Raw genomic sequence first — 26,289 nt, forward strand, 5'->3', positions numbered from 1 at the left:
GGTGTGCAAATATCTCTTTTAGATCCTACTTTCAATTCTTTTGCATATAACTCAGAAGTGGGATGCTGGATCATATGGTGGTTCTATTTTTAATTTTTTGAGGAATTATCAATACTATTTTCCATAGTGGCTGCAACGTTTTACAATCCTAGCAATAGAGTACAAGGGCTCCAATTTCTCCAAATCCTAATCAATACTTGTCATTTTTAAAAGTTAATTAACTAATTTATTTTTATTGACCCACAATAGATGTACATATTTTCAGGATAATTTAACATAGTCATACAATTTGTAAAGATCAAATAAGTGTAATTGGGATATCCATCACCTTTAATATTTGTCTTTTCTTTATGCTAGAAACATTTGAATTATTTTCTTCTAGCTATTTTGAACTATACAACTGATTATTATAAACTATAGTCTCCTCTTTCCCCTACCCTCCTGAGCCTCTGGTAACCACCAATCTATCCTTTGTCTTTATGAGATCTGCTTTTTTGGCTTCCACATACTATATATGAATAAAAACGTGATATTTGTCTATCTGTGCCTCACATATTTCATTTAACATAATGACCTTCCACTCCACCCATGTTACTACAAATGACAGAATTTCATTCTTTTTTATGGCTGAATATTAATTCCATTGTGTACGTGTACCACATTTTCTTTATCCATTCATCCATATGAAGTAAGATAAGGAAGCCCATTTTCACAACTTTCATTCAACATACTACTCAAAGTCCTGGCTAGAGCAATTAGGCAAAGAGAAATAAATAAAGGGCATCCAAATTGAAAAGGTCAAAGTCAAATTAGCATTGTTCACAGATGACATGATCTTTATTATTTTTTTTTTTTTGTAGAGACACAGTCTCACTTTTTGTAGAGACAAAGGCTCACTTTATCGCCTTCGGTAGAGTGCCGTGGCATTACGCAGCTCACAGCAACCTCCAGTTCCTGACGTAGGCGATTCTCTTGCTTCAGCCTCCCAAGTAGCTGGGACTACAGGCACCTGCCACAAGGCCTAGCTATTTTTGGTTGCAGTTTGGCTGGGCACAGGTTTGAACCCACCACCATAGGGATAGGGGGCCGGCGCCCCACTCACTGAGCCACAGGCACTGCCCACAGATGACATGATCTTATACTTAGATACCTAAATACTCCACCAAAAAACTAATAGAACTGATAAACAAACTCAGTAAAGTTGCAGGATACAAAATAAACTACAAAGTCAGTAGCATTTATAGATGTCAATAGCAAATAATCTTAACAGGAAATCAAGAAAGTAATCCCATTTACAATAGCTACATAGAATACAAAATACCTAGGAATCAATTTAACCAAAATACTGAAAGATCTATACAAGGAAAACTATAAAATACTGATGAAAGAAATAGAAGAGGACAAAAAAAAAAAAAAAAAGTAAAGGGGCAGTGCCTTTGGCTCAAGGAGTAGGGCACTGGCCCCATATACCACAGGTGGTGAGTTCAAACCCAGCCCTGGCCAAAAACTGCAACAACAAAAAATAAATAAATAAAGTGTACAATTAAAAAAAAAAAAAGGAAAGATATGCTCATGGATAAAAAGAATTAGTATTGGGGTGGCGCCTGTGGCTCAAGGAGTAGGGCGCTGGTCCCATATGCCGGAGGTGGTGGGTTCAAACCCAGCCCCCGCCAAAAAAAAAAAAAATCACACACACACACACAAAAAAAGAAGAATTAATATTAAGATGGTAATACTATCCAAAGCAATATACAGATCTCAATCAAAATACTAATGATATTCTTCACAGAAATAGAAAAAACAATTCTAAAATTTATATGGAACCACAAAAGATCCCTAAGAGCCAAAGCAATCTTGAGCAAAAAGAAAAAAGTTGGAGATATCACACTACCTGACTTCAAAATATACTACAAAGCCATAGTACCCAAATCAGCATGGCACTGGCATAAAAACAGACACATTCACCAGTGGAACAGAGCAGAGAACTCAGCTGTACGCCTACATTTCTAGCCAACTCATTTTCAAGAAACATGCCAAGAACATACAAAGGGGAAAGGAAAATCTCTTCAGTAAATGGTGCTGGGGAAACTGGATAACCATATGCAAAAGAATGTAATTGGATTCTTTTTACTATATATATAAATCAAATAAAAATGAAGACTTAAATCTGAGACCTGGAACTATGAAACTACTAGAAGAAAACACTAGGGAAATGCTCTAGGATACTGATCTGCTCAGGGATTTTTTGTGTAGGGCCTCAAAAACACAGGCCACAAAAGCAAGAATACACAAATGGGATTACATTGAACAAAAATGCTCTGTGCAGCAAAGAAATCAATCAACGAACTGAAGAGACAACCCGCAAACTGATAGAAAATATTTGCAAACTATCCATTTGACAAGGAATTAATAACCAAAATACATAAGGATATTAAACAACTCAATAGCAAAAAAACCAAACAATCCCAGCTTCTCGGGAGGCTGAGGCAAGAGAATCGCGTAAGCCCAAGAGTTAGAGGTTGCTGTGAGCTGTGATGTCATAGCACTCTACCTGAGGGCGGTACAGTGAGACTCTGTCTCTACAAAAAAAAAAAAACAACAAACAACCAAACAATCTAATTTAGAAATGGGCAAAAGATCAAATAGACATTTTTTTTCTTTTTGAGACAGAGTCTTACTTTGTCACCCTTGGTAGAGTGCCATGGTGTCACAGCTCACAGCAACCTCAAACTCTTGGGCTTAAGTGATTCTCTTGCCTCAGCCTCCCAAGAAGCTAGAACTACAGGTGCCTACCACAATGCCCACCTGGCTTTTTTTTTTTTAAGAGACAGGGTCTAGCTCTTGCTCAGGCTGGTGTCAAACTCCTGAACTCAAGCAATCAACCCGCCTCAGCCTCCCAGAGTGCTAGGATTATAGGCATGAGCCACTATGCCTGGCCCTTACATAGACATTTTTCATAAGAAGACATACAAACAGCCAAGAAATATATGAAAAAATGCTCAATACCACAGAAAAATGGTATTGAAAAATGAAAATCAAAACCATAATGAGATAACATCTTACCCCAGTTAAAAATGAGTTTCTTCAAAAAGACAGGAAAAAACAGATGCCGGTGAGTTTGTGGAGAACAGGAAACCCTTGTACACTGTTGGTGGGAATGTAAATCTGTGTAGCCACTATGGAAAATGGTATAGAGGTCCCTCAAAAAACTGAAAATAGAACCAGCATTGAATTCAGTTATCCCAGTACTGGGTATATATCCAAATAAAAGGAAATCAATATATTCAAGAGGGCTCGGTGCCTATAGCTCAGCGGCTAGGGCTCCAGCCACATACACCGGAGCTGGCAGGTTTGAACCCAGCCAGGGCCTGCCAAACAACGACAACTACAACAACAAAATAGCCGGGCATTGTAGCAGGCACCTGTAGTCCCAGCTACTTGGGAGGCTGACGCAAGAGAATCGCTTGAGCCCAAGAGTTTGCGGTTGCTGTGAGCTATGACACCACAGCACTCTACCGGTGGTGACATAGTGAGACTCTGTCTCAAAAAAAAAAAATATATATATATATTATTCAAGAGATAATCTGAACTGTCTGTTTATTGCAGCACCATTCACAAAAATCAAAATATGGAATCAACATTTTCTGTTATTTTGTAGTAGCAAAGGCCAATTTTTAAACAGCAAGTTATGAAGGTTGGTCAGACTTTACCTAAATTAAGCTGTAAATATAAAGGTCTCCAAGAAGAGTATCTTCAATTCTTATCGAAACTTTACATTTTTCTTAAAAGCCCAGCAACATTTTGATATGACTTTACCGTCTTCACTCAAAGTTCATGAATTTGCTCAAAATTCTTAGCAAGTGAAATGCACAATAACATACTAAAAGCAGCATAGCAAAGGTTTAAAGATATGTTTTCACATCTTGTTTGAAATGCCACCCATGTGTGTATCCCTAGAAAAAGCAATAATATGACTAATGAAAGACCAATTATAGGGTGAATACATACTTCATTATCTTTGGTCTCACTATGCTGGGAGAACTGGAAATTGTACCAAATAGAAGGAGTGGTTTGGGATAGGTAGAAGCTAAGAACTCTCAGAAACAATGACACGAGGAGGAGGAAAAGTGATTCAAGTGGAAACTGAAAGCGTCTAGAAGCCCAGACAGAGAAGCCCGGTTCCAGGAGCCACAACATGCAGTTGGCTACCTTGCTCTTCCAGAAGGACCCGCACAGCTGAGTTTTCTTTTACTTTTTTTCTGGCTGTTTCTTCTTCTTCTTTAGACCACTGCATGTGATCCCTATTTAAAAAATTAAAAGATTGTAAAACATGCTTTATTATTGGAGAAAGAAGAAAAAAGGTGACACAGGCTCACATCTTTCATTCCAGATTAGTCAAAGACAAATGATACAAGCTAATTCCATGTTGAATGAATACATTTTGTGACAAATGTTCCTACTGATGGTGCTGGTACAATCCTGGAACTCCTACGGTTCTTCTGTTCAAATCTGTTTGTGCTGCAAGTCCCAGCCACCTTTGGGAAATGGTTGCTGAAGTAATGTCCTCAGAACACCCTGGTGCATGATTATTTGGGTGCTGGTACGGTTTGCTGTTTTTTAGTCTAAGCTCAATTTGTTTGCCTTTTTGTTAATTTACGAGCAGGGCATTCTTTTTTTTTTTGTAGAGACAGAGTCTCACTTTATGGTCCTCGGTAGAGTGCCGTGGCATCACACAGCTCACAGCAACCTCCAACTCCTGGGCTTAAGCAATTCTCTTGCCTCAGCCTCCAGAGTAGCTGGGATTACAGGCGCCCACCACAATGCCCAGCTATTTTTTGGTTGCATTTTGGCCAGGGCCGGGTTTGAACCCACCACCCTCGGTATATGGGACCGGCACCTTACCGAATGAGCCACAGGTGCCGCCCTGGGCATTCTTTAACATTTTTTTGATGCTCCTTTTATAACACCTGAATTTGACTCTGCTGTCAAAAAGATGCAAGTTTTTACTGCAGTTTTTTAAAGTGGTGTTTATTATTTATAGGCTGTACTTGCTAAGTTTGAAGTGAGTTCCATCTCCACATTTTCTCGTCAACATGTCAAACTTTTGCCCTGGCACAGTGGCTCATGCCTGTAATCCCAGCACTCTGGGAGGCTGAGGCAGGCAGATTGCTTGAGCTCAGGAGTTCAAGACCAGCCTGAGCAAGAGTGAGACTCCATCTCTACTACAAATAGAAAAACCGAGGCAAGAGGATCACTTGAACCCAAGAGTTGGAGGTTGCTGTGAGCTATGATGACCCCATGTCACTCTACCCAGGGTGACAGCTTGAGATCCTGTCTCCAAGAAACTTTTTATTCAAAGCAAAATACTAATGAATCACGAAATCATGAGATTAAAGAATTCTTTGAGAGAACTTGCCATTTTCACCAAAGAGACACATTCTTAAGCCCCCTTATATAAAAATGGTCCCTTTGTCTCCTTAACACAATTGAAAAGCCTTTATCCTTCCTAAAATAAACCCACCAAGTTCTCTTGAAAAAAAAAAAAAGATGCAAGTTTTAAAATATTTTGTACTTACCATGCAATTTTTAAAGTAACTCTTTAGATTTGCTTTTCTTATTTGTTACCTTAATTTCTGTTAATGGATTCATTTATATTTCAATGACTGAGTGCTTGATATAGCATATAAAAGGGTCACCTTTCTGAAATCTAGCAATTTCTGTATTTTTAGTTTCAAAATTTATTCTTCCTTTATGAAAAGATATTATTTTCTATTGCAAACGTGTGTTTCTCAGAATAGAAGCAACAACTATATACAAAAAAGGGTGACTTTCTTGGTTTATTTTTACAAAGTTTACATTTCTCCTTTTGCAATATGTTAGACTACATGTATAAGTAAGTGAAGCAATTTCCTGGAACAAACCAACTTTTTCAACAATAAAAGAAATTACATGCTCCATATTAAAGCTGCATATAGCCTATTGATAACTGTAAGAAAACCCCCTAGTACTATTATCACATGGTGTTTGTAGTTACCTGACTGATGAAAAGGGGTAAATTATAAAATTCTTGGTGATGCATCACTATGGTGATTGCTAAACATTAACTGAGCAGTTAGCACGATAACAACCACTACAATAATAATTACTACCATGTGTTATTTATTATACACAATGTTTTATTTAATACTTTCAAAAACACTGTGAGGGAGTTAATAGTCATGTTCACTTTGCATATTAACTAACAGAAATTTAGTAACTTCCTCAAGGTCATATGGTCAGGAAGTGGCAGAACCAGAATTCAAACTCAGGTTTGTGTCACTTCAAAGTCCAACATCTTGATCATTAGGCTATTACTGTCTACCAACGTAGTGGGAGACACTGAGAGATTTAAGTCTTTCCCATCACGAGGTTATATTTTCCTAAGGCAGGTGGATAAATGGACAGTAAATGATAATATAAAGGAACATGTACAGCTATCACCTGATGAATGGGAGTATAGCCGATTAATGCCAGCTGGGGCAATAGGAAGGCTTAAGAGGAAGTGGTTTGGGCTCAGGTTAGGGGCAAAGCTGGTAGAGCGATTTCTCATGTCACTAAGATGCTAGCAACATGGACAGCTTATGTAAGAAACAACAACAAAAAAATTGTGACTAGACCTCTTGGGTTAATGCAGATGAAGTTAGGAGCTACATAATGGTCACATTTCAAAGCATCTTAAATTTGGGACTGAACAGTTAAGTAGTGTGCAAGACACAAGAAACTGGGGCAGGACTGGAGGGAGGGAGACCAGTGGAGCTGCCGCAGTGGTCTAGAAGAAATGAGCCTCGGGACGAAGGTAGTAACAGCAGTGGAAGACAGAAAGGAAGGGTGGTCGCTGAAAGAATTGTAGTTATGAGCTAGAGATGGACTAGATACCAGAGGAGAAGAGTAAGAGTCATGAATGATTCCAAGGTCTTACAAAACTGAGGTCTAGAAAAGTAGGGATTGGCTCGGTGCCTGTAGCTCAGCGGCTAGGGTGCCAGCTATGTACACTGGAGCTGGCAGGTTCGAATCCAGCCCAGGCCTGCCAAACAACAATGACAAACACAACCAAAAAATAGCTGGGTGTTGTGGCGGGTGCCTGTAGTCCCAGCTACTTGGGAGGCTGAGGCAAGAGAATGGCTTAAGCCCAAGAGTTGGAGGTTGCTATGAGTTGTGACACCAGGGCACTCTACCCGTGGCCATAGCTTGAGACGCTATCTCAAAAAAAAAAAAAAAAGAAAGAAAGAAAAAAGAAAAGTAGGGATAAGAATGACAGAATAGAGTTGCTTTGGGTAGAATGATGATAAGCTTGTTCCTATTTTAAGTAACATTTATGCAAGCAGATATGAGAGGATATATTCCAGAGACCTGACTATAAATACACCACTGAAAGGGGAGAAACTGTTTTCTTTTAAAAAGGATCAAAATTGGTATATAGGAATCTCCAGGAAAAGCGAATGAAAACATAAAAAGCAGTCTCATACATAAAAATTTAACTGTCAGTCTTTAAATAAAACCTAGTCATTTACAACCCACATAATCATTAAGCAGCTCTGTCATTTGCTTTAATAAATGAGATTAGAATGTATTTTTATTTTGGCTTATTTTAATACGATTTCATGAGAGTGATGACATTATAGGTAACAAGTCATTTATTGAAGACATAGTATCACTAAGGCTGGGGATGAGTTTCTTTCTTTCTTTTTTTTTTTTTTTGAGACAGAGTCTCATTATGTCACCCTCAGTAGAGTGTCATTGCATCACAGCTCACAGCAAACTCAAACTCCCAAATAGCTGGGACTAAAGGTGCCCGCCACAATGCCTAGCTATTTTTTGTTGTTGTTGTCATTGTTGTTTAGCAGGCCCAGGACAGGTTCAAACCCACCAGTCCTGGTGTATGTGGCTGGTGCCATAACCACTGAGCTACGGGTGCTGAGCCATGGGGATGAGTTTCTTTTTTTTTGTAGAAACAGAGTCTCACTGTACTGCCCTCAGGTAGAGTGCCGTGGCGTCACACGGCTCACAGCAACCTCTAACTCTTGGGCTTAGGCGATTCTCTTGCCTCAGCCTCCCGAGCAGCTGGGACTACAGGCGCCCGCCACAACACCCGGCTATTTTTTTGTTGCAGTTTGGCCGGGGCTGGGTTTGAACCCGCCACCCTTGGCATATGGGGCCGGCGCCCTACTCACTGAGCCACAGGCGCCGCAGAACAACTTCTTTCCCTGTAAAAAATCAACCTGTGAGTCAATAACAGTGTATGTGGTCTTCTGCTTTAAGTTTTAAACTATTAGTTTAACTTGCTACTTCTTTTTTTTTTTTTTGTGGTTTTTGGCCGGGGCTGGGTTTGAACCCGCCACCTATGGCATATGGGACCGGCGCCCTACTCCTTGAGCCACAGGCACCGCCCTAACTTGCTACTTCTTAAGTATTTAAGATTGTTATTTCTTGAATTGTTCTACCTCCTTTACACTGTTCTTTATGTTGCTTCATTTTCTTAATTGCTTATGCCCTAAGCTCCTGCAGAAAAAACTTCTTTCACTGTACAGTTACAGAATCCCTACAGAAGCCTATAAAATGTCCCTCCTGTATTCATATGGACTTCCTCCTGCCCTGCTGCTTTATGGCAGTTCTTTATTTTAGAAGAGTCTGATTCATGGATACCCAAGCCCAAAAGCCAGCAATAACAATCATTCAACTTTTCATAAGTAATAAATACTTTAAATATAGAGACTAATAAACAAACTGAAAATAGGTATGTTAATTAACAACACAAAAACCAATGGAAAAATTGGTTTATAAGTTTGGCCTCTAAATTGTACTTTCAGGACTTACTGCAATGAAGTAACTCAAAAGAACAAAGGATTTATGTACATAGAAATATCTATATAAAGATGGTCACTAAATATAAGAGCAGAAAATTGGAAATAACTTCAGTGATGGGGAATAAAAAATTATGGTAATTCAAAGGAATATTCATGGACATTCAAGATAATAAATATGACTATTATGTATACAATATGGAACAGGGTCTATAAAATAGTGTAAGGTTAAAAAAGCAGATCCCTAGCCGGGCGTTGTGGCAGGCGCCTGTAGTCCCAGCTACTCGGGAGGCTGAGGCAAGAGAATCGCGTAAGCCCAAGAGTTAGAGGTTGCTGTGAGCCGTGTGACGCCACGGCACTCTACCCAAGGGCGGTACAGTGAGACTCTGTCTCTACAAAAAAAAAAAAAAAAGCAGATCCCCAAATTGTATATGTATTATAATTACAACTGTTTAAAATGGCATGTACCAAGCTTGGTAAAGATTCTAAACAGAAATGAAAGCAATTGTTAGAATAGTAGGATTACAATAAAATTGTCTTAAAATTTCCTTAATATTATAAAGCTAATTCAACTAAAGATAATTGTTTAAAACTATAGTTATGCAAAATCCATACTGTATGTTTAAGACATGTAACAATGATCATTAAAACTTTACATCATCGGGCGGCGCCTGTGGCTCAAGGAGTAGGGCGCCGGTCCCATATGCCGGAGGTGGCAGGTTCAAACCCAGCCCCGGCCAAAAAAAAAAAAAAAAAAAAAACTTTACATCATCCTTCCTGATGAAATAAAATCAACAATCCTTATAATAAAATGTTACGTTTTCTTTAAAAAAAAAAGTAAAAAAGGGAATTGAGCAGAAAATATAAACTATGTTGAATACTTTTCATAAAAACTTGAATTTGAGAAAAATAAAACTTGAAAATAAAAGATTTTTCAGTAAGGCAAATTTTCACCACATGACTAGTAGAGTTATAATTTTGTACTACTCATCAGTCCTATAATCTCAGTTTGTATACGTACTTTACATTCTTATTTCCTACTCTTTCTATATCTATAGTACAAATGAATGATGAGTTCTTTCTTTCCCTTTAAGTTGATGGTAATAGCAACCTAAATAATCATGCATTTGGTTTGGTTTGGGAAAGTTAAAACACAAATATGTATTGCTTAGCTTGGGTGCTACAGTTTTTGATGATTCTTCCTATAGAAAATTCCACTGAATATAATGCTGCTTCCTATTGTAATTTGAAAATAATCAGATATACATCAAAGCACCCCGTATAAACTATGTGTATAGACTGTTTTACTGTTTTTGTTATTTGCTGTGTATGGAAAGGTCTCAGTATAGAACACACTATAAAGACAAATTTGATAAATGTATTAGGTGATTGAGGAATTAAAAATAAAATATTCTTAGGTTAAAGGAAGAAAGGATTCATTAGTTTCAGCTTAAAAGTATTTCAGAAATTCTTAACTCTATAACAAAGTCATATTTATTATTTAAACATACACATTTTTCTATATAGCTACAAAATCTTCATCATAATTATGACTTAACACTACTGTATAGGACTTGTAATTTGGGCCATGACAGAGCATCTGGTAATGAATTTACCCTCCTACCATACACATTTAAAAACTGGATAAAATACTTGAAACAACTATTTTCAGACACTGGACTATACTTCAGAAAGGGCAAAATGATGATCCTTAAGAGAAACACAAAAGATGAGTCCTCATATCTACCCAGTTAGTCCATCTGGGGACACATTTTAGATCATCATACAGAGAGGTGGAACCCAAGTAGAGAGTGGCTGTCTCACTGAAGTGCAGTTCTGTGAGTTGAAAAGGTAGAGATCAGAGTTCAGAGTTGCTGAGACGGGTGAGGGTTTGTGTAGCAGAATACTGAGGAAGATGGAGCTGGACAGAGGAGAGGGCCCCTGAAGGCTTCTACAAGAGTTGTCCCAGGATTTTTTACCTAGTGCTGGGTGCTCATCCACAGGGAAAGACTCCATAGGGCCTAACAGAGAAAGGATTCTGGGTATGAGGCTAGAGGAAAGAGAACTGCCTGGAGATAGGTGATGCAATGCTTGGCTATATTAGAGTTCTGGCTAAGTCAGGATGGAGAGATCTCTCTGAACACCTCAGGTATTCAGTTAAGACTGTAGAAATGGGGCAGCGCCTGTGGCTCAGTGAGCAGGGCGCCGGCCCCATATACCGAGGGTGACGGGTTCAAACCCAGCCCTGGCCAAACTGCAACAAAAATATAGCCGGTCGTTGTGGTGGGCGCCTGTAGTCCCAGCTACTTGGGAGGCTGAGGCAGGAGAATTGCCTAAGCCCAGGAGTTGGAGGTTGCTGTGAGCTGTGTGATGCCATGGCACTCTACCGAGGGCAATAAAGTGAAACTCTGTCTCTACCAAAAAAAAAAAAAGACTGTAGAAATGCCATGCCATAGGAATGGTGTTAAAATAGTCCCATCCTAATGATACCTAGGATTAAAACAAGATCTGGCAGTAATTTAAAATCTTGCTAGAAAAAACTAAACATCTTTAAAGGAAGACAGAATAATCTAGATTCCATATGAGATATCCACAATGTCTATCATACAAATAAAAACTATTAGACACGTGAAACAAGAGAAAAGGTGGTCAATATCAATAGACTTTGGGAAAACCAAATATTGAAATAAGTACATAAGGCTTTTAAAGATATGTTCAAAGATTTAGGGCCACGCCTGTGCCTCAGTGAGCAGGGCGCCGGCCCCATATACCAATGGTGGTGGGTTCCAACCCAGCCCCGGCCAAACTGCAACAAAAAAAATAGCTGGACGTTGTGGCAGGCACCTGTAGTCCCAGTTACTGGGGCCTACGGGTCCAACCTCCTAAACCCAGGAGTTGGAGGTTGCTGTGAGCTGTGATGTGATGGCACACTATGGAGGGTGATAAAGTGAGACTCTGTCTCTAAAAAAAAAAAAAAAAAAAAGAATTAATGAATAAATGGAATAAATTCAGTAAGAGGATGGAAACTAGTTTTTAGAAAAGGAAATTCTACAGCAAACCCATACATAATATCTAAAATAAAGAATGCATAGGGAAGGCTTAACAGCTGATGGATACTGCAAAGAAAAGGTCAGTAAACTTAAAGACAGGTGTAGAAATCATCCAAATTAAAGAATAGAGAGAAAAAAGATTGAAAAAACATATAAGTCTCACTAACCTATAGGATAATACCTGTTAGTCTAACAAACACATAAATTAAGTTCCAGAAAATAGGCTCTGTACCCGTAGCTCAGTGGCTAGGGCGCCAGCCACGTACACGGGAGCTGGCAGGTTTGAATCCAGCCCGGGCCCACCAAACAACAATGACAACTGCAACCAAAAAATAGCTGGGTGTTGTGGCGGGTGCCTGTAGTTCCAGCTACTTGGGAGCTTGAGGCAAGAGAACTGCTTAAGCCCAAGAATTTGAGGTTGCTGTGAGCTGTGAAACTAGGGCACTTTACCGAGGGTGACATGGTGAAACTGTCGAAAGAAAGAAAGAGAGATAGAAAGAGAGAAAGAAGGAAGGAAGGAAGGAAGGAAGGAAGGAAGGAAGGACAGACTGGCTAAAATTTTTCCATAAAATTTTTTTTTCTTTTAAGAGACAGGGCTGAGTACGTTGGCTACTTTTTCTTCCATTCTTGAGACACTTTACTAAGAAGAATATGTTCCAGCTCCATCCATGTAAACATGAAAGAGGTAAAGTCTCCATCTTTCTTTAAGGCTGCATAGTATTCCATGGTATACATATACCACAATTTATTAATCCATTCGTGGATCGATGGGCACTTGGGCTTTTTCCATGACTTAGCTATTATGAATTGGGCTGCAATAAACATTCTGGTACAAATATCTTTGTTATGTTGTGATTTTTGGTCTTCTGGGTATACGCCCAGCAGAGGAATTACAGGATTGAATGGCAGATCTATTTTTAGATCTCTGAGTGTTCTCCATATATCTTTCCAAAAGGAATGTATCAATTTGCATTCCCACCAGCAGTGCAGAAGTGTTCCCTTTTCTCCACATCCACGCCAACATCTCTGATCTTGAGATTTTGTGATATAGGCTAGTCTCATTGGAGTTAGATGATATCTCAAAGTAGTTTTGATTTGCATTTCTCTGATGATTAAAGATGATGAGTATTTTTTCATATGTCTGAAGGCCGCGCGCCTGTCTTCTTCAGAGAAGTTTCTCTTCAAATCCCTTGCCCAGCCTGCGATGGGATCCCTTGTTTTTTTCTTGCTGATGCGTTTGAGTTCTCTGGATTCTTGGGGCTCTCACATGAAAGCTATAACCCAGTTACAACTTAACAATAGGGGGGAAGTGGGAAAGGGGGGGGTGGGTAGAGGGAGGGGGATCGGTGGGATCACACCTGTGGTGCATCTTACAGGGGTATTTGCGAAACTTGTAGAATGTAAAGGTTTTGGCACAGTAACTGAGTTAACGCTGGAAAGGCTATGTTAACCACTGTGATAAAAATGTGTCAAATGGTCTATGAAGCGAGTGTATGATGCCCCATGATCATATCAATGTATACAGTTATGATTTAATAAAAAAAAAAAAGAAAAAAAAAAAAGAGACAGGGTCTCTCCATTGAGGAGACAGAAGAAGTGCAGTGGCTGATCAGAGCTCACTGTAGCCTTGAGCTCAAGCAATCCTCTAGCTACAACCACACCCAGCTAACTTATTTATTTATTTATTTTTGTAGAAACAGGATCTTGCTATGTTGCTCAGGCCAATCTTGAACTCCTGGGCTCAGGTAATCCTCCAGCCTCTGCCTTCCTAAAGTGCTGGCGTTGCAGGAATGGGCTACTGTGCTCAGTACTCAAATTCGATTTAAAAAAAAGAAGAAACCCAGCAGATCCAGGAAGTACAGTAAACTCCATAAAATATAAATGCAGAGAAAACTGCTAAAAACTAAAGATAAAGGGTAAAATTTTACAGTTATCTATTTTATACATGGAGAAAGAAATGCACATTATAGCTGATTTTTCATCAGAAACGATAATGGATGCTAAAAGAACAAAGCGATGACATTTTTAAAGTGAAGAAGTGAAAAGACCTTTCAATTTTTTTTCTTTTTTTTGAGACGGAGCCTCAAGCTGTCACCCTAGGTAGAGTGCTGTGGCATCACAGCTCACAGCAACCTCCAACTCCTGGGCTCAAGCGAATCTCCTGCCTCTGCCTCCCAAGTAGCTGGGACTACAAGTGCCTGCCATAACATCCGGCTATTTTTTTTGGCTGCAGCTGTTATTGTTGTTTGGCAGACCCGGGTTGGATTCGAACCCGCCAGCTCAGGTAGATGTGGCTGTTGCCTTAGCTGCTTCAGCCACAGGCACTGAGCTGATCTTTCAAATTTTTAAAATAGAGATATTTTCAGATGAAATTTAAGGGAATTTGTTACTGGCAGAACTTACACTACAAGGAATGTTAAAGATCTTCAGGTTAAAGGAAAATAGTACCAGATAGAGTCTTAGATCTACAAGGTGGAACAAAGAGGCAGAAGTGACAAATAGGTGCATAACTATAAAAGACAGTTTTTTCCTTTTTCTTCATTTCTTTAAAAAATAAACCAGGCCAGGCACGGTGGCTCACCCTTATAATCCCACTCCAGGAGGCCAAGGTGAGTGGATGGTTTTGAGCTCAGGAGTTTGAGACCATCCTGAGCAAGAGCGAGACACTAACCCCACTACTAAACACAGAAAAACTAGTCAGGCATAGTGGTGCACGCCTATAATCCTAGCTATTCAGAAGGCTGAGGCAAGAGAATCACTCAAGCCCAGGAGTTTGAGGTTACTGTGAGCTGCGATGCCATAGCACTCTACTCAGGGTGACAGAGTGAGGCTCTGTCTCAAAAAATAAATAAAAAAGTAAAATAATCCAGCTAACTAACTATACATAAGCAAAAATACTAACAATGATTATACTGCTTATGACATATATAGAGGTGAACTATATGACAACAATAGCACAAACACTGGGGGGATGATAAGTGGAATCATAATTGTTTTAAGGTTCTTAAAACAATTTATTTTATGTTGGGTGGTATAATATTACTTCTAAGTAGACTGTATTAAGTTGAGGAAGCATATTATTGTCTTGAGAACTGTGCTTATCAAAATGTGGTCTACTCTCTTAGGTGGTCCACTAAGTCAAAACAAGTCATTCTCATAACAATATTGTATTTTGCTCTTTTACTGTGTTGACATTTGTACTGACATTTGATGGTATCAAAACAAGGATGAGTAAAATTACAACTGCCTTAGTGATTCCAGAATTGTGCTCTTCAGTAGGTTCTTGGTCTTGGTGATTTGAAAAATGAATCCATGGACCACAGATCAGTAGTAAGACAGGATTTATTTACAGAAAAGAACACGGAAGCACCAGAGCTCCTGGCAGAGAGGGAAAAACTAAGTCCAGAGAGAAAAGCGCTCGCGCGCTCTCTCTCTCTCTCTCTCTCTGTGTTGCTCTGAGCTCTTTGTCTAGGGGTATATATAATCGCATGGGGCCCTGGGTAGTTACATTTAGTGGGGCTTGGTAGTTACATTTAGCCTGTCTGGGACATCACATCTGGGACATGTCTGGGACATGTCTAGGTTGCAAATGAATGGCTACAATCCCTTCATTCCCAGGCCTAGGAAACTTACATGAAATTGACCAGGCCTAGAAAATGGGGGTTCCTCATTCAGCCTAAGGTGCTGGTATCTCCCCAGCAGTTGTCTGGCCCTTCTGGCTACTGGAGCCTCCTGCAGGGCTCCCCTACCTACCCTTCAGCCCCCTGGTTCCTCTGCTGCGGAGACAGCTGGTCCATCCCTAGCTCCATAAGCTGGCTGGGAGGCCACTTGTCCTGTATCACTAAAATGAAACAAGGTAGTGACACTATGATGTATTAGTAGTTGTTGTATTCTCTAACACCATCTGTGAGTAGTAAAGAATACACCAAAAAAGAAAAATGAATTAAAAAAATTTTCATTGATTGAATAGTAAAAATTGTTAGTTTTATAAAACATTGATCCTTGAATTCCATCTTTTTAATATTCTGTGTGACAAGATGGAAAGTATGCTTAAAACACCTCTGCTCCATACAGAAGGATTACAAGTGACTTGAAAAAAAAGCACTTGTACAATAGGAATAGTGAAGTGAACCAGCTGCTTTTTTCATGGAATGTTATTTTAACTTGAAAGAGCAACAGTAGATAAAACTATAGTTATTAAGACTTGGGGGCGGTGCCTGTGGCTCAAAGTGGTAGGGCGCCGGTCCCATATGCCGAAGGTGGCAGGTTCAAACCCAGCCCCGGCCAAAACCCACAAAAAAAAAAAAAAAAAAAAAAAAAAGACTTGGGTACTTGGCATATATATATATTTTTTTGGTTTTGGGCTGCGGCTGGGTTTGAACCCGCCACCTCTGGCATATGGGACCGGCGCCCTACTCCTTGAGCCACAGGCACTGCCCACTTGGCATATATTTTTTTGAGAGCAAATAAAATGAGCCATTTCAAGACAAGCAAATGATACATTTGTTGCCAAAGATACATTTTGTGCTTTTAAGCAAAGTTAGAATTTTAGAAAACTTATCTACCACCACGAGTTTGACAGTTTTCTTTTTTTTTTTTTTTTTTTTTTATTGTTGGGGATTCATTGAGGGTACAATAAGCCAGTTACACTGATTGCAATTGTTAGGTAAAGTCCCTCTTGCAATCATGTCTTGCCCCCATAAAGTGTGACACACACTAAGGCCCCACCCTCCTCCCTCCATCCCTCTTTCTACTTCCCCCCCCCATAAACTTAATTGTCATTAATTGTCCTCATATCAAGATTGAGTACTTCCCTGATGAGACTGGTGGAGAAATTAATACATGTAACTTTTAAATATTATACAAAGAAATGTATCAACATTTGGAAATCTACATGAAACAGGGAACCTATTTTTTTCCAGATTACCCACGAATGATATTATAAATGATGCATAGGTAAAGGATCCATCCAAAGTGCAAGGTGTCCCAATGTGGAAGAATATAAAAAGTTCATTGATACGGTTTCATATTCCATATTGCACCTAAGAAACTACCACTATTGAGTTTTGGTGTAATACCAAGAAGAAACATCCATAATTATCTAAAAAGGCTAAATTTAAAAACTGTGCACCTTACAGCAAGGTGTGGTGTCTCATGCTTGTAATCCTAGCACCTTGGGAGACTGAGGCAAGAGCATGACCCTGTCTCTACTAAAAATAGAAAAAACAAACTGGGCATTGGGGCAGGAGCCTGTAGGCCCAGCTACTTGGGAGGCTGAAGCAAGAAGAACTCTTGAGCCCAAGAGTTTGCAGATGCTCAAATAATTATAGCTGTTATAGGCATATCAGCAAATAATTGAACAGCACTCTATCCAGGGTGACAGAATGAGACTCTTTTCATCTCAAAAGGAAAACAAAAACAAACAAAAACCTCTTTACCCTTACAAGCAGATATCTGTGTGAGGCCAATTAAAAAAAAAAATAATTCAGTCTCAGAGTGGCACCTGTGGCTCAGTGAGTAGGGTGCTAGTGCCATATATCGAGGGTGGCGGGTTCAAACCCAGCCTGGCCAAAATGCAACAACAAAAAAAATAGCCGGGCGTTGTGGCGGGCGCCTGTAGTCCCAACTACTTGGGAGGCTGAGGCAAGAGAATTGCCTAAGCCCAAGAGCTGGAGGTTGCTGTGAGTTATGATGCCATGGCACTCTACCGAGGGCAACAAAGTGAGACTCTGTCTCTGAAAAAATAAATAAATAAATAATTAAGGCTCAGCACCCGTAGCTGTGTGGTCAGGGTGCTGGGGCTGGTGGGTTAGAACCCAGGCCAGGCCTGCTAAACAGCAATGACAACAAAAGAATAGCCGGGCATTGTGGTGGGCACCTGTAGTTCCAGTTACTCTGGAGGCTGGGGCAAGAGAATCACTTAAGCCCAAGAGTTGGAGGTTGCTGTGAGTTGTGATGCCACAGCACTCTACCGAGGATGACATAGTGAAACTCTCTCCCCTCCTCAAAATAATAATAATAATTCAACCTAAACAATACATCAAAACAATTGAATGCAGAAGCATATACGAGAACCCAGCTTCTTCCATTAAGGCAAACATTAAAAAGACTTGCAAACATTGAAAACAATGACACTATTTGCATTACATTTTTTTTCTTTTTATCTTTTTTGCATTACATTTTTAAAAACATGTATTTTCATTAAAATATACAATTTATGTTAACATGTACTGGGTTTACTATTGTTTGAAAATAAATTAATAAATATGTTTAATGTCTCAGTTTTAATTTCCAATATAGAAAATATCAATAGGCATAATCCACATCCATAACAAGTCTTAAGGGTCCTCAATAATTTCAGAGGGTAAAGGGGTCCTGAGACCAAAATATGTGAAACTACTGTGCTAGAATAACTCCTAAAAAGTACTGCAAAGATGTATAAATACCCAATACAGAAAATAAAACATAATTTTAAAAAAAGTATTCTGTTTATCCAAAAGAATGCAAAAAAGGGAACAGATGAGACAAATAAAGGAATAAACAGAAAGATAACCAAACAAAACCATATGAATTTATAATACTACCTGAATTGGGTGTTATCCTGTTTCTTCTCTTTCTAATTTTTACACTCATTTAATAGATCTAAAAAGTGACCTGTTGTTTTAATTTGTATTTATTTTATTGTTAAATATTGTCTCATATGCTTACATGTACTTTCTAGCTATGCCCACTGCCCATTTATCCATATAGCAAATAATGCTTTTCTAAAAATATAACAGATGCTCTGTATGTTAACCTCAATGTATTGAAGCAGAAAATCATTTAAAACTTCTGTCTCTCACTTTTTATTAATTTATTTTTATTAACAAAATAAGAATAACGGTCTTCAAAATAATATATGAATTAAGGTGGCACCTGTAGCTCACTGGGTAAGGGCACTAGCTATATACACCAAGGTTGGCAGGTTCGAACCTGGCCTGGGCCAGCTAAAACAACGATGACAATTGCAACAAAAAAAAATAGTGGGCCCAGCCACTTGGGAGGCTGAGGCAAGAGAATCGCTTAAGCCCAAGAGTTTGAGATTGCTGTGAGCTATGACATCATGGCGCTATACCCCAGAGTGACAGCTTGAGACTCTGTCTCAAAAAAAAAAAAAAAAATATATATATATATATAAATGAATTAAGATTAAGTACTCATATAATTAGCTTATTTCATCAAATCCATCATTCATCAAAGATGACATTATTTTCTGTACCAGCAAGAAAAAACACTTCCAACTACAACGTTAAGATGCCATCAATTGTAAGAACTGTCATAATTCAAGAGATTTTAATTGGTGGAAAAACGAGTTTCAGAACAGATGAATTATAGCTGTTATAGGCATATCAGCAAATAATTGAACTAACTTCAATTAAACCATCTTTTCTAGTATCAGTGCTAATTTATATTTCTGATTCCTAGATGCTCACTTCTCTTTTTGGCTATACTGAATATTTCAGTTGATTATTGTTATTAGTAAATTAGTTTCTTAGAAATGAGTGACTAACAGAAGATACAAACACAAAATAACCATTGCCTTCCCACTGCTGCACAATGCAATGGAGGTCACAGCTAATGGAAGAAACTGATACCCATTTCCCTTATTAAAAATTCGCCAGGAACGTACACCTATCAGACACTAGGGCTGTGAGCTGGGGATGCAAGATGAGGAAGATTTGGTAGAACTCAAAATTGTGATTGGTGTGAGAAATTGTAATTGGTATTAAAAAATACAAAATTTATTATTAGTAAAGGTGGGAATAGTTATAAGGGGGAACATTCTTCTTCTTAGTATTCAAATAATACTAATGGGTATAAAATAACATGTTTCAACTTTTCATCTCACACCCATTCTCATGTCATCACCACTATCAGGATGATGTGGGCCTATCCAGACTTTTCTTTATGTACAACATATATAAATATGAAGATGTGTATATTCCTTTAACACAGTTGTAAGAATTCCTTAACAAAAATGACATCACCCTGGAGATGTCTTTCTCTTCATTTAATGACATATCATAGCCATCTCCCTTTTGTTTTTTTTTTTGTGCAGTTCTTGGCCAGTGCTGAGTTTGAACCCGCCACCTCCAGCATATGGGGCCAGCGCCCTACTCCTTTGAGCCACAGGCGCCACCCCATAGCCATCTCTTAATATCAGTATACATAGATCTCTCATTTTTATTAAGTACTACATTATTTTCCAATATATGAATATAACCATGTTTTTTTCAGTTTTATTAAGGTGCAACTGACACCCAGTAAACTGTACATATGCAATGTGTACAATTTGATATATGTGGAAAGTATCACCCAATCAACATAATGAACATATATATTATCTTCAAAAGTTTCCTTTAGTCCCTTGTCATTCTGTCTTCCCGCTGCTCCGCTTCTTATCTTCCTCTCCACCTACCAGCAACCACTTCTCTGCCTTCTGTATCTATAGATTAGTTTGTATTTCCTAGTACGGTACAAGAAGTTACAGTAAATATTCTTTATTTCTAGCTTCTTTCACTCAGTGTAAGAATGATAATATTTATTATTATTATTACTGAAAGAATAATTTTCATAATTATTTTGAAATTCACCCATGTTGTATGTATCAACCACAGGTAGGTGTTTAACTTTTTAAGAATATGCCAAGTTGTATTCCAAAATGGTTACAACATTTTATATTCCCACTAGTAGTGTAGGAAAGTTCCAGTTCTGCCACATCCTTGCCAATACTTGTTATGTTTAGTATTTTGAATTTTTTTCTTTTCTTTTTTTTTTTTTTGTAGAGACAGAGTCTCACTTTATGGCCCTCGGTAGAGTGCCGTGGCCTCACACAGCTCACAGCAACCTCCAACTCCTGGGCTTAGGCGATTCTCCTGCCTCAGCCTCCCGAGTAGCTGGGACTACAGGCGCCCGCCACAACGCCCGGCTATTTTTGGTTGCAGTTTGGCCGGGGCTGGGTCTGAACCCGCCACCCTCGGTATATGGGGCCGGCACCATACGACTGAGCCACAGGCGCCGCCCAGTATTTTGAATTTTAGATATTCTTACAGGGAAGTAGCGGCATCTCCTTGTGACTTTAATTTGCACTTTCCTTATGACTCATGATCTTGAGCATCTTTTCATGTGCTTATTTACCATCTGTATTGTGTATATTTTCTTTGGTGAAATGTTTGCTAAAATCTTCTGGTCATTTTGATTGTTGTTGTTTTCTTATTTTTTAACTTTGAGATATTTTATATATTCTGATTATGACTCTTTTATCAGCAATAAAAAGGAACAAGCGATTGACACATGCAACAACATGGATAAATCTCAAAATAACTATGCTGAGCAAAAAAAGCCAGATAGAAAGATAACCCATATTATAGGATTCCCTTTATATTAAATAGTGGAGAATGCAAACTAATCCACAGTGCCTTCTATGGTCTTTCTCCTTCCTTTCCCTTTCCTTTCTGTTAAAAATAACAAATACAGGGCAGCGCCTGTGGCTCAGTCGGTAAGGTGCCGGCCCCATATACCAAGGGTAGCGGGTTCAAACCCGGCCCGGCCAAACTGCAACCAAAAAATAGCCGGGCGTTGTGGCGGGCGCCTGTAGTCCCAGCTACTCGGGAGGCTGAGGCAAGAGAATCGCTTAAGCCCAGGAGTTGGAGGTTGCTGTGAGCTGTGTGAGGCCACGGCACTCTACCGAGGGCCATAAAGTGAGACTCTGTCTCTACAAAAAAAAAAATAACAAATACAGGTAAATTCTCCTTGAAACCCCACTTTTTCAGAGATCTGTTCATCTTTCTCTGTATGCTCCAGTTCAAAGACTAGAAATTTTCTCTATTTTTGTAGCCTGGAGGGGAGGGGATTAAGGGTACTGATGGACTCCACTGGGTATCGGATCGCCTTTATGAGGGTCTGGATCTACTTTTCTGTTTTGTCAAATGATCCTTTACTGAAATATTTTTCTTTGTAGTTAAGTAGCAGAGCATTCCACTGTACTAATATTGATGTCACCTGTGATGACATCAATAGATGTAGTAGACGAGGGACTGACATTGCAGTTCACAGATTGGGTACTCCCCAGGATTTCCACTGTGCTTTTTTTCTCCCTGGAGATATACCCTCAGACCGTTGCTCAGGCTGGAGTGCAATGTTATGATCATAGCTCGCAATACCCTCAAATTCTTGGGTTCAATAGATCCTTCTGCCTCGGACTCCTAAGTAGCTGGGACCACAGGCGTGCACTACCATGCCCTGCAATTTTCTTTATTTTTTGTAAGACAGGGACCACTTTGTTGCCTAAGGCTGGTTTCAAACTCCTAGCCTCATTTAATACTCTCACCTTAGCCTTCCAAAGAGCTGAGATTATAGGAGTAAGCCACTGTTCCCAGCCTCCACTGTGCTTAATGTTTTTCTGTTTCTTTCTGGCTCTGGGTGGCTCCCTGAAGGGCTTTTCTGATCAGGGCAGGGGCAGAAGGTACTACCTGAATCTGGGCCTGCCTGTCCTGAATGGTCCTTAGACCCTTCCAGTCATCATCTGCCTTGGTGATGGCATCATCGACTTTTCTTAGAGACAGTCCTGAGGGAACAATCTGGGAGGCAGATGTGGCACCAATTTCCTCCCTGGTGTACCTCAGGCATACCACTTTGATATCCTTAAGAGTTGAACTTGAGTTGGCAGAAGAAACTGGACCTAATTGAACTTGAACATGGGACAAAAGAAGGAAGCTGCACAACCTTGGCCTTCTCTACGCTGAAAAAAACTGCATCTGCCTCCTTTTTTTCCCTTCCTTCCTTGAATCCTGCACTAGGTCTCACTTACCTAGTTAGGATATGCTCTACTCCTAAGAGGAATTTCTCTTGGGCTTTCTTTCGATAGGCAGCATACCCTGAAAATGGGAGCCAGTTGGTTTTCCCTGCTCTGTGGAGACTTCAAATTCTGTTATGATAGGTAAGAACGTTTATTTTCAAGGATTCTTCTTCAAGCTTTGCCAGGGCTGGCTAATGAGTATGAGTAAGAAGACTTGTGATTTGCCTGCTGACCTTCTGTCCCTAGCATTGCTTCTGAAGGATGTAGGTGGGAGTAGGAGCCACTCCAAACCACACAAGAAACTACAAGCTCTTTTCTTGGTCACTAATTTTCCATGTTTTTGGCTGGTGGGGGGGAGGTGTTTGCTGTTGGTATAGTTCTTCTCGTTTTTCCTATTCCTTAGTAATTTTGTTGGAAATTTTTTTTTACCTGCCTTTGACTTATTTGTGAAACAGACTAGTCCTCTCTTGGGTCCTCCACAAAACCCAGCCCAGTGATGGACATTATGTCAATATATAAAAAATGCTGGGGATAAAAGATATCACTCTAGTTAACTCTAAGAATTCTGAGCTATAGAGCCAAGGTAATTCTCTCAAATACTTCTTTTGTCACATCACTCATACGCTTCTAAAATATAAAACTTTTCTCCCAAGGAGGCTGGTTTGCATGCTTTGGAGTACACCTCATACATCTACTCTCAAATCTAGATCTTTGCTCATGCTACCATTTGTCTAAAACGAATTCTCTCCACCAGTTAAATATTCCTCATCCTTCAAATTCCTCAGGTTAAATTCTACCTGCTTTTCCATCCCCACCTTAGGAATCTCTTCCCATTCTGAATTCTTACAGTCTTCACAGTTTTTGTCATTTATTACAACCTTGCCCACTCCTTTATGTTGTTAATTCAGGCATAGATGTAGATTTAATTCCTCATCCAATAATAGTAAGAATGATGCTTTTCAAAAAAAAAAAAGATGCGTTTTTACTGAGTTCTTACTACTGAGAGCTTTACATGTATTTTCTACTTTAACACTCACAAGAACTCCAAGAAAGAACTGACTCGAGTTTGCATAGTAGGATTTCAAGTCAGATTTTTTGGATTTTGAAGCCCATGTTGAGCTACTATATTAACTTTCAGTCTAGTTCTAAGCCTCTAACAGGAACGGGATCTTTTTTTTTTTTTTGTAGAGACAGAGTCTCACTTTATGGCCCTCAGTAGAGTGCCATGGCATCACACAGCTCACAGCAACCTCCAACTCCTGGGCTTAAGGGATTCTCTTGCCTCAGCCTCCCGAGTAGCTGGGACTACAGGTGCCCGCCACAACGCCCAGCTATTTTTTGGTTTGCAGTTCAACCGGGGCCGAGTTTGAACCCGCCACCCTCGGTATATGGGGCCGGCGCCTTACCAACTGAGCCACAGGCGCTGCCCAGGAACTGGATCTTTTATTTTTCTATATTGATTCACTTACTTAAATATGTTTATTGATTGCCTTTTTCATAGAGAAGATAGCTATGAAATAGACATGAGCTCTTCTCTGAGGAATCATACCTTCTAATAATGAAGATAAAAAAGATACATACATAACTAAAGTGCATGTTAGAAAATGGCAATAATGTAGCTAATTCTTATACAGTTGTTTATTTACTATGTGTAGACACTTTGCATTATATCAACTCACTTAATTCTCACAACATCATATAAGGTAGGTATTACTATTATTATACCATTTACAGATGAAGACACTGAGTCACAGAGAGATTAGATAACTCCCCTAGCTTAGGAAACTATTAAGACTGTGCTCTCAAAATCTAAAGTCATAAGGGTGTCCAGTCTTTTCTCTTTTTCTGCTGTGCATTGGGAAAATAAGTTACCTTGGGCCACACATTAAATACACAACACTAATGAAAGCTGATGAGCAAAAGAAAAGGTCTGAGCATACTTTTCATGATATTCAACTCTACAGATAAGTAAAATAGGCTTCAAAAAATCTGTGCGCAGCCTGGTAGGCCACAGGTTAGACACTCTTGATAGACTATACTGCCTCTCCTGACAACTGTCATAATGGAGGTAGCCAAAGAAAATACTTTTTAACTGCAGTAAAGAACTATGTATGAAATAGATGGGCAGCACCTGTGGCTCAGTTGGTGGGGCACCAGCCCCATATACCAAGGGTGGTGGGTTCAAACCTGGCCCTGGCCAAACTGCAACAACAAAAAAATAGCTGGGCATTGTGGCAGGCACCTGTAGTCCCAGCTACTCGGGAGGCTGAGGCAAGAGAATCGCTTAAGCCCAGGAGTTGGAGGTTGCTGTGAGCAGTGTGACGCCATGGCACTGTACCGAGGGTGACAAAGTGAGACTCTGTCTCTACAAAAAAAAAAAAAAAAAAAAATAGAGCAAGAGAAATAAGATGATAAACATAATGATTATATAATAAGAAAGAATTCTTGGTAGCTGAACCCTATTTGGGTCCTGGAAAAGTCTATTCTTTAAATGGATTATATAATGGAAGTCAAGTTGCAACACACGGGTCTTACTTTGGATCTACAGAGAATGGCTTAGCTCAGTGTTTTTAAAACTAAAGGTCATAATTCCTTAGTGAGTCATGAAATCAATTTAGTTAGTCTAACCAACACAAAGAGACAGAGTAGAATGAAATAAATGGAAAACACTGGTGCACATTTCATGTGGTAAATAATACACAGGAATAATGCTCCTGTTATATATATATATATATATATATATATATATATATATATACACGTGTGTGTGTATTTGTTACATAATCGTGTACTAGTCCTGGATGTACACTGCATTTCTTTCTTTTTTTTTTTATTTTAAGAGACAGAGTCCCACTTTGTCGCCCTTGGTAGAGTGCCATGGTGTCACAGCTCATAGCAACCTCCAGCTCTTGGGCTAAGGTGATTCTCTTGCCTTAGCCTCCTGAACAGCTGGAACTACAGGCGCCCGCCACAATGCCCAGCTATTTTTTTTGGTTGTAGTTTGGACAGGGTAGGGTTTGAACCCACCACCCTCGGTATATGGGGCCAGCGTCCTAATCACTGAACCATAGGTGCGGCCCTACACTGCATTTCTTACTGTGGATTGTGCCATTGGCCTAGCTGATTTGTTCATTATGCTTCCTCATAAATTTCAAAGATCCCTTGAAAATTTCCTACATGCCTAAACCACGAACAGTCTGAAATGAGGAGTGAGTTTTCTAAGTATCTGTGTAAGTTGCTCAATTGGGACAGATTTCTGGGCCATGTCTCAAAAGCATTTTGAGTATCATTTCCTATCAATAACCCCCCAAACTGATAAATGTACTAAGTATAATTTAAAAAAAGAAGACTATAGGCAGAATGTAAAATGGTTTACCTGCTATGGAAAACAGTTCCAGTATTTCTAAAAAACACAGAATTACTATGTGAACCACAATTCTACTCCTAGGACTGTACCCCCAAGGAACTGAAACCAGAGACTCAAACAAGAACATGTATACACAAGTTCATAGCAGCACTGTTCACAAGAGCCAGAAGATGGAAACAGCCTAAATGTTCATCA

General features: G+C 39.3%; 1 protein-coding gene across 7 annotated transcripts in view; it reads right to left on the bottom strand.

The window, feature by feature from the left end:
• Positions 1-26,289, bottom strand: part of METTL8 (methyltransferase 8, methylcytidine) — a 125,229-nt gene that overhangs the window by 35,258 nt on the left and 63,682 nt on the right. For all 7 annotated transcript variants that reach the window (XR_008381308.1, XM_053598080.1, XM_053598077.1 and 4 more), the window contains one exon: positions 4,210-4,301. Coding sequence is in view for 6 of the 7 variants with exons in the window: in XM_053598080.1 (XP_053454055.1) it covers positions 4,210-4,301 (92 nt within the window). In the remaining variant the exon portion in view is untranslated. The remainder of the gene's footprint in view (positions 1-4,209; positions 4,302-26,289) is intronic.

Source organism: Nycticebus coucang, chromosome 7 (assembly GCF_027406575.1).
Source record: "Nycticebus coucang isolate mNycCou1 chromosome 7, mNycCou1.pri, whole genome shotgun sequence".
NCBI lineage: Eukaryota > Metazoa > Chordata > Mammalia > Primates > Lorisidae > Nycticebus > Nycticebus coucang.